At 37.3% G+C, this 10314-nt stretch overlaps 1 protein-coding gene across 1 annotated transcript in view; it reads right to left on the reverse strand.

Annotated features, from left to right (window-relative positions):
* Nucleotides 1-9911, reverse strand: part of LOC310650743 (uncharacterized protein C14orf132) — a gene marked incomplete at both ends in the record, with an annotated part of 28714 nt that extends 18803 nt beyond the window's left edge. The window contains one exon of the mRNA XM_083379478.1: nucleotides 9885-9911. Within this exon, the coding sequence (XP_083235604.1) occupies nucleotides 9885-9911 (27 nt within the window). The remainder of the gene's footprint in view (nucleotides 1-9884) is intronic.
* Between the last annotated feature and the right edge of the window lie 403 nt (nucleotides 9912-10314).

A 10314-nucleotide genomic window follows, 5' to 3' on the forward strand; every position in this document is an offset into this window, starting at 1 on the left:
TATTATTATACTTAAACAGTCAATTTTAAACTATAAAAGAAATTCTTTATAGGAATACTATTATGCATAAACACCTTGGACATAGATTCCACATTTGAACAATTTAGAAAGGCCTCAATAGTTTAACAGTCACGAATCTTTTCAAACCAAGCACTAGGTAGTTCAAGCATATGCAAAAATTATATCTGCTCCTGCTCCCTCTGCAGAAGGACATTGACACTGTCACCAGTGTCTATAAGTTCTCAGAAGACTTGATCAGAGCTCCTCCTGCTGGTTTATTATTCCCATTTTGCATGTGCCACAGCAGGAAAAAAAATGGGGGACACCTCCTCTCATCAATCTTCAACAAGGAGAAAAGCAATTTTAAATATTACACAAAGTTATATCAGCACTGAATTGAGTATATAATCAAACTGATACATAGGACAGGTTGACAGTGACATTTCCCTCCAAAAAGCAAATTATAGAGTCCCTAAGAATTATAAATGAGTAGAACTCACATGATTATCTAGAAAAAGTACATACCGTGATTGACTGATTATGTATCATCAAATCAATGTTGATTCTTATCAACCACACAGACAGGCCTTCTCCAAGATAACTGGTCTCCAACTTGGGCCTTTAGTCTTCTAAGAGTATAGCCATCCAGTTCTCTCGCTGGTTTTCCCCTTTTGTATTTCCTTCTACTTTTCCCACTATTATAGATTTCTCAAGGAAGTCTATATTATATAACCAAACTATAATTCAAGCCTGGTCAAAGTTCTCAAGAGACAATTTCGATTTGTTCAATGATCCATTTACTGGTTTTCTTGGCTGCTCATAATATTCTCTGGAGCTGTTTCTAATAGGAAGCTATACTGTAAGCATCAGCAATAATGTTGATGTTTCTTGGACTTTTTTATAAGCAGCTTGAATATTTGGCATATCTCTTTTGCTTGTTAGGCTCCAATCTACTTTGGAGGATTCTAATTATTATAATGGTACCATGTGAAATTAAGAACGCTGTGTAATGATTTGGACACATAGTTATATTTTGTTTCTTTACTACTGGTACATAGACTGACCTCTACATGTCAAGGTATATCTGATTGATAAGATCCAGACTGTTGCAATTGGTAAGATCAAGCTTGATATTATCTGATAATACATAATCAATGTTTAGTTTATCTTATAGTGCAGACATGTCAAACTTGTGATGTCACGTGACATCGTGAGACGTATCGGGACAGTTTTGCCATTGCCGGCAATGGGGTGGGCGCAGCTTCCAGAAGATGTGTCCGGCCTGCAGGCCAGCAGTTTGACACCCCTGATATAGTGGGATACAAGTCATGTGGAATCAAGCCAACATGCTCTGGCCTAATGTTGGGTAATGTGCATTACATGAATATAGCAACTAGTTTCTTAAGTTAGATTTAGTGTACGTATGGCACCATTTCTTTTCCACTTTGAATTTTCTGTGTATTCAACCAAGTGATCAATGATTTAAGAAGGGTTTGCAGCATAGTTTGCTAATATTAAATGGGAACAGCTCATTGAAAGATTTACTGCTACAGAAATAGATTCACTAGAGATTTTATTTTACTTGTGCAAGAAAACTTTTTTCTCTGATTAAATGGAATATTTAGAGCTATGCAAAGTATGTATAAAGGGACACGGTGGCTCAGTGGGTTAGGACGCTGAGCTTGTTGATCAGAAGGTCGGCAGTTTGGCAGGTCGAATCCTGAGTACCGCGTAACAGAGTGAGCACCTGTTACTCGTCCCAGCTTCTGCCAACCTAGCAGTTCGAAAGCAAGTAAAAATGCAAGTAGAAAAATAGGGACCACTACGGTGGGAAGGTAACAGCGTTCTGTGCGCCTTTGGCGTCTAGTCATGCCAGCCACATGACCACGGAGATGTCCTCGGATAAGCGCTGGCTCTTCGGCTTTGAAACGGAAATGAGCACCGGCCCCTAGAGTCGGAAACGACTAGCACACATGTGCGGGGGAACCTTTACCTTTACCTTAAAGTATGTATGTGTAAACATTTGTCTGCTACAATCTGTTGATAATTCTTTATAGAGAGATTTAAAACCTTAGTGTATATTTTCATCGTCCAGCATAATGTATTTATCCTGATACCTAGCTATGTACATTGCTTGTATTCTACATGAAAATCATGACATTCTCATTTTGCAATAGCACCAGCAAAATAGAAGAACCACCATGATTGCAGTTATCAGGGGAAAAAATGCCTATCTCTAAAATACACAGAAACTAAAAATACATTACTGTTCTATGAAGAAAGCATTAGGAAGCTGAAATGAAATTAAATGAATGGGTGCAAAGGGATATACACACAAATATATACAAATAAGAATTACACCTGGTAAACAAGCTATCAATGTTAGAATAATTCATCTCAGAGCATTACTGAGTTGTTTACAAATGAGAAAGTAAAATCACTAAAATGTACATAGTAATGATTCATCTTTGTAAAAGAGAGAAAAATTCACTATCACTTTAAAAAATATTTGAAAACTATACTGAGACATAGTTTGGTTGACAAATGGTGGGATATTCACAAAATGAGTTTTTCTACCCAGCAATCCATATTAGGAAAGAGGGGAAGCACAATTTATGCTTTAACAAAAATCCATTGATTCTTCAAAAGAGTACAGCTAAAGAAGTTTAAGATAGTTATCAAATATATTTTCTATGGGTTTGTGGAGATGAAAATAATGACATCCACCCATCACTCAAAAACTCAGGATAAAATGCTTAGTAAAAATCAGAATTCAAATCCCCCTTGGGGGGTGAAAAGTATTAAAACAAAATAGTATAAAGGAAGGAAGAGGACCAGCTAATAATATTCTGATAAATCCTAATTGGTAATAAATTAAGCACATACAGTAAGTTGAACATCTATGCAGAGAAAAAATGCTATCATTTGATTGAATTATCACTGATTTAATTTATTAATCATACTCTGATATTCAAAACGCAGGTAATATAATATTTTAGAGGAAGCTCCAGAACTAACCCCCAAAGGATATAAACCTGTCAACATAACAACTGAGAAGCCAAGGCGGTTGCAGAAATCTTGAATTTCAACTAGAGTTCTGCAGTGACAAGTGACAGTGCTTATAAGTAAGAAATACAGGCTTAATTTTTATTCAGTTGTGTATAAGCTGAATTTGTGTTACCTTTGCAAAAAAAACCCAAAATGTATGTTGCTTGCATCTGCTGATACTACTAAAACTTGCTATCATATCCTTAACTGAGGGAAACAGTACACCAAAGGGCAACAATTTTTGAACCAGGGTACCTCAGGTGGTTAACTTAGAGAATGTTTCCAAAATTTGGGACCCATGACTTCCGAGGGAATGAAATTTGGGAAAGTTGTTGCTATTGGTTGCTGCTGCATTGTTGTTGGAGTCACGTTATCTTAATTTTCAATGTTTTTCAGCCAGTCTCAATGTTTCTCAGAAGAGGATTTCTGAAGTTCCCTGCCGGACTCCCACAAGGAAATTCAATGGGGAAGCCGGCAGGAAGTCAGTAATTGATTTTTCTCCATTGCTTTTTTGCCCACCCTTGGTCATTCTGTTTCTCTATTTAGTTAAGGAACTATCTCTTTAACGATGATCCACCAGGGCACAAGTTGTCTAGTTTACTCATAAATCTAAGTTGCCATTCTTAAATCAGGAACCTAAATGCAATAAAGATGATGTGTAAAATGGGCACATGCCCAATGATTTACTTTACATGGCAGAGTTGACATGCGCCATTAGGTGATGCATGAAGGAGGAATTAATCTACTTTGACTTGCAACCTTGCCTTGAAGAAAGAGGCTTGTAGGACATTAATATACTTTTGCCAAAGATAATTTGGCTGGTAGAATCAAAGCAATAATATTGCTCTTCTCTCTTCCTGAGAAGTTGGGGGATGCCTTAAGGCTTTTTTTGGTTTTTGTTTAGCTTTTTTAAAATGAAGGCAAGATTTGCTTTAATATTTTCTATACCTTAACTTTTGATTTCACAGCATTTCCAAATGTGTGAACGGTTCTTTGATGAACAAAAACACAATTTTGTATGCATATACAGACATGCATGAAAAATACATATACATTCTTAAAAAATGTCATGGAAAAAATAGGATGGGTTAAATAGTGAATACTTGGTAAAGTGCCTGACTGATTTGAATTTACATGTCTCTATAAACAATGTTGGAGTGCAGTCATATCAGCATGAATGATACAAAACTATAAGCATTCCTGAGGGGTTTTGAGGGGCAAATGTAAGTTAAGAGATGAGACCTTCATATTAACCTCTATAAAATGTTACCTGTTTCATTTCAAGACAAGATTAGAAATGTTGGGATGTGGAAAAAATGATGTTTTAGGAATTATAGGTTTAGATTTGTCAGGCATTAAAGGACCATTCTGAGAAAAATGAAGCTTGCATTAAAGGAATGTTTTCCAGATTTTTGGCACTTCACGTTCAAATGTGAAACAGTCTAGGCGGATTTTTGGGGAAAGCTAATAGATGCTTGGAAGCATCTGGCTCAGGAAAATTAATTGCCCAAATGGGAGCTGATATAAACATACAAACACTGATAGGGAGTTAAAGAGGATAAATGGCCATATAAGAAAATATTACACATCAAAGACAACAGGAGATAGAGAACTCTGTGAGGGAGACGGGTGGTTCAGAAATGTGAAATATAAATAAACATTTGCATGTGTTTTTATATTCTAAATATGACTTTAAAGTAGAACCTGAGGTTATCAGAAATCGACTAGAACGCAAATAACCTGTTGGCTATGGTTTTCTATAGAAATCAATTCTACAGAGTAGACCATATAGAGGACAGCACAATAAACAAGCTAGAAATGTCAGACAGCTCCAGACATTTTGGTACTGCAGGCAATAACGGTCAAAACAAGATCAGCACACTCTTGAAAAGAATAAAATCAGGAAGGCACAAAAAGTAGGAAGAAATTTAGTAATGCTTGACTATATAAAATACATGTTCTTATTGCAAAAAGAAGCAATATTTACAGATACTCACAAGATACTCTCTAAGTTCCAGATGTGTTTACCAGCCCCAAATGACTGGAAATCACTAAAGCATGCAGATAGCTATGTAAGTTGATGTTGTTTCTGTCATGAATAACTCTGCCAGACATCCAGATTTCCTTTCATTTTATTTCTACCTCCTTTACTACATTCTTTGAATATGATTATTGTATGTTCTTATATAAGAGGACAGTTTAATTAAACCGCATCAGCTTTACTAATTAAAAATAAACTGTCTTAAATAATAAATTTTTATTAAAGCATAATTCTACTATCTACTATCACCAAAGTATTTTGCATTTTAGTAGTATCTGCAATTCCCTCTTTTGGGGACACTGATAATTAATCAAGATAAAAATTGACCGTCAGTTTTGAGACAGATCTATTCATATCAAAGGTTATGATATGATTTCTTATTCCTGAAGGTATTTCAAGCCACGAGCATTTCCTCAGGAGAACAAAGCGTACTAACACATTTTATCATCAATGAATTTCTTGATGCACTCATCTTAATTTTTCCATATCATTGCATCTCACTTCAATCTAAGTAAGAGTTTTTACAGGGCTCTGTATCTTGCCAGTATAGCAATGACGAGTTAGAAAAATATTCAACATTTCATCTGAATAACTAGTATAGTTTTAATTGGAGGAAGGATATCTAAAAAGAATTGCAAGAGATAAATAAAGAATTTAAACATCAGGACTCATTAGTTGCAGCTGTCATACTTGTTTCAAAAAAGATAATATTCTCTTCAATTACATCTATGTAACTCTTCAGTTCCTTTATGAAAATCACACTGAATTATTTTTGTTTCATCCAGTACAGATATAATTTTCATTATATAAGAGAATCTTTATTAAAAAATAAAGAGCTTCCTCTAAATGGGATATACTTTCAGTGCAGCATCATGCCTTATTGGAACTATGAGTTGGATAAAGGCTTATACATATTTAAAAGCAGCTCCACTAAAAATTATACATAACTTATTTCACTATCTTAAGTTATACCTACACCAATTAATCAAGTTTTGGTATTCTTAGCCATGGAATCTCTTCTGAAGGTTCCTGATTAAAATACATAAACCACATTTGCACTGCATGCTTAGTCTTGGTTAACTCAATCACGGCTGATCACTTGTCTGGGTTCGATATTCACACATTGAATCATACACAGGCTGAGTTTGTGCAAGACAAAGCTAAAATATGATTATTGGATTTGCATTGTAAAAACAAAGTTATGTAGTAGCTTTTGAATTGGATTACCAGTAAATCCTCTGCCTGAGAGTAATGCTATTTCTGGTTATATTATTTGTTTGATTGCTTTAATATATACACCAGAGAGAAGCAAAAAAGAATCAAAGAGAGGGAATGCACATTCAAACAGACAAAAGGGGAAAAGGAAATAACAAAAAATTATATTACATACAAGAAATCATTTAGCCTAGTTTTTGAACACTCATTATAGAATAATGTTCACTATTCTGCTGAGGAGGTGGCACAAGAGTGGAAAATGTTAGATTACTTTCATAAGAAAGATACCCTTTACTCATGAGGTAGTCATCCAGTTGACTATTAGGTAAGAAGAGTTGAACCAGACAGCAAAAGAATTGGTGAGGTCACCTCACTGGATTCCTTTAAGTGGAAAATGGACAACTACAGTACCTATTAAGAATGCTTCAATCTGGATTTTTTTTTCCTCCAAAAGTCAATTGCAAAATTTCCTGTAGTTTTGGAGTGTAAAACATGATAAAGCTTATTATAATTACCAGAGTAAGTATCATATTAAAAATATATATACTCCCCTAAAGTACATGATGCAGCTCCAGCTACTCTGGGTTAATGACTTCCTTAACTAAAATTATATGCAAGGAACATCCATCCCACAAGTTGCCTCTGAAAAGTAACTCTTCTCCAGATGCTTTCCACAATCTCTTTCCATTGCACATGTGAGATAATCAAAACTGAAGTCTGAGATATTTAGCTATTTAGCTCCTAAGCAATCAGCATTATCTGAGAATATTCACAGGTTGGAAATAGAGAGAAGCTTTCACATCAAAGAGGAATAGTACCGGTATTCTTTCTCCCCCCATTCCTCCCAAACAACCAAAACTATAAGATCAACACAATTTATAATTCACTCCAATCTTGGTAAGACTTAGAATGGTGAAGAAATAACAGTGAAAAACAAAGAAAATGAAAGTTACCCAACAAAATATATAAAGCTAACAAAATCCTATGCTGACTCTGAAAATCATCTTGGAATAAATTACTATTTTAACTAGACTAATTTAACTTACTTGCAAAATGCAAAGATGATTTTATGCACAAACTGCTAAGGGGAGTAAGTTCTAAAGAGTTTACATACTTATTAGATTTACAATATATCCTACTTACTTATTATTTGATTTGTATCCCAACATTATTACTTTATAAGTACCTCAAGGTGGCAAACATAAATAATGCTCCTCCCGTCTCCTATTTTCACAACAACCACCCTGTGAGGTGAGGTGGTCTGAAAGAGTGACTGGCCCAAGGTCACCCAAGCTGGCTTTCATGCCAAAGATGAGACTAGAAGTCACAGTCTCCTGGTTCTGGCTTGTGCCTTAACCACTAGGCCACCCTGCTATACTTTAGAACTCTTTTCTTCCATGTCTGTGGAGATTCTCAGTCAACCAGGTCATAGTTATCCCAAAGGTGCTTTTTTCACGAAGCAACTGGACTTTCTTGTTTTTCTTTGAAGTAATTTTGCTTCTTATCCAAGAAGTTTCTTCAGCTCAGAATGTGAAGAATCTTCTTGGATGAGAAGCGAAATGTCTTCAAAGAAAAACAAGAAAGTCCAGTTGCCTTGTGAAAAAGCACCACTAGGATCTTTTCTTCCATTTTTCTCCATAGCAACTGGGGGAAGTAGATTGGACAGAGAAAAAAAATTACTGGACCAAAATCCCTCATTGAGCTTCTGTGGACTAAGACTTGGCTTATCACAATCCTACTCTAAGACTTTAATTAATGTGTCACATTGGCTCTCAGTTTGCAATGTTTCTGTTGCTAAAACACTTTACCAGAAACAAGACAGATTTATTAGCTGACCTGATAAAACCTCAAGGTTTACAAGAGAAGAAAATCTACAGGGAAAACAAAAAAAACAGCATACTGGTAGTCCTCAAGTTATGACCATTTGCCTTTTACAGTTGTAAGTTATGATGGGCATAAATCTGATTTTATGACCATTTTTGCAATGATCATTAAACACAGTGGTTATAAAGCAAATGAGGCAATCATTGACTAAGTCAAGTTTACTATGGGTTTTAGTTTAGTTTAGTTTAGCCAAAACTAAAAATAATCCAACCAGCAGTATTTTCAGCCCTATTGCTACTATCCTATTTTTAAAAACAAAGAAACCTTGCTTGAAATGTCCAATTAAACAACTTTTGTTTGCTGCAACTCTCAATTAAGCTTTCCACATTTTTTGAAATAAATTCTGAAGGCTCATTTTGCCTGGAAACAGGGGGAGGGGACCAAAACCATCTTTTTAAAATTAGATCTCTATTTTATTGTTGTTAAAGGGACTTCTTTCCCTCTTTTCCAATTAAAGAGCATGCTGGGAAATATGCAGAAGGCCTTTTCAAGAGGGCACCTATACTCTAGTGATCTTTTTAGTCTTTTGAAGAACATTAATTATGACCCAAACTTTCTTTGGTAAGAAACAAATATGTCTGCCTCCAATCTGATGCCCTCCAAATAGAGTGGAACTATTATTCCCTTCACCTTATTATTCTCTTAACCTCCAGCCATTCTAGCTGGGAAAATAAATGGAGCTGTAGTGCTCCATATGGAGGGAGGGTAGCAGGGCAATGCTAGCTGGTGATCATAGGAGAGCAAGCACAGCATGCTTGAAATGTACCATATTGGGAATTCCTAGAATAGGAAATTATTCTTCAGTCAGTAGGCATTGAGGTCAACCAGCAGACCATCTGGCGAAATATATAATTAATTAACATACGGTTATTTTTCTTTCGCCTAAGAAAATTAAGCTTTAATCCTTTATTTATGCTTTACTCCTTCTACTCTGTTATGTAACTCAGGAAAGTAAGGTAATAGTTTTACCTCTCAAAGATAGTCAGTGCTCTGGATTCAGAGCACACCTGCCAGGACTTCACATTCACTACATGTTGATATATCTTTACATATTTCCAGGGACAGAGACATTTAGAAAATCTGGGGTATTTTGTCGTCCCCTAAAGGTTGACTGATTGTGTTGTTGATTGTTTCCAGCTCTTAGTAACCATGCAGATTTTGTTCCAGATGATCTCTTCCACTAAAGGTTACTCAAGATACTCTATCCAAGTTATCCATGCTACCAAATATGATCAAAGTATTCTATATTTATCAGGCTTTCAGGTGTACCAAACAATTGTGCAGTAGTATATTTCATTTGCACAGCTAAACAGATACCCATTTTACCTTCTTCAGGCGAAAGGGACATTTTTATCCAAAACTTGCCTAAGACTTTTTATTCCCCCACTACCTCCTCACGATCAGTGATTTTACTGAAGAGAAGCTTTTTAATTACGGGGGGGCCGTTTTCCCCGCTCCAAAAAAGCCACAGACAATCACTAGGTCCGAAATAGGCAGAAGCCATCACTGCATCTGAAACATCCAGCCTGCAAATGCTTTCTTTCCCACCACCCGAAGGCTCTCCTCTTTCGCTACCTGCCCAGGGCGGGAGGGAAGAAGGAGCCCTGAGGCTCGGGAAGACCCCGAGTCTGAGCCCAAGGAAGCACCCTTCAGCCGAGCGAGGGAGGCCACTCTCGCACCAGCGCGGTCCAATTACCTGTGCGGCCATGAAGGAGAGGTCCATGATGCTGTTGGAATCAGAGCTGCTGCTGCTGTTGCTGCTGCTGCTGTTGTTCGTCGAGACGATGGTGGCGAGGCCGCTCTCGCCGTCGCCGTTTCCCGGCCGGGACGCCTCTTTGGGTTGCTGGCGAGCGGCTTCCCGCAGGACCAACTTGGGCCGCGTTACCAATTCCAGCTCACTAGGATGGCGGCGGGGCCGTGGCGTCTGCCCGGCTGCAATCAGCTTTCTCTGAACATGGTCGGCCGACAAGCTGGCCAGGCGAGACAGGCGAGGGCACCAGCGCCCGCAAGATCGACGCCGAGGCTCCAGTCTCCGGCGAGAACAAAAGCCGCGCGTGGAGTCGCCTGGGCGCCCCGAGTGGTCACGCCCTCCCCTCCGATGCCGCGTCCGAAAGAGCGGAGATGAG

This window comes from Vipera ursinii (genome assembly GCF_947247035.1).
Source record: "Vipera ursinii genome assembly, chromosome: 1".
NCBI classification, from domain to species: Eukaryota; Metazoa; Chordata; class Lepidosauria; order Squamata; family Viperidae; genus Vipera; species Vipera ursinii.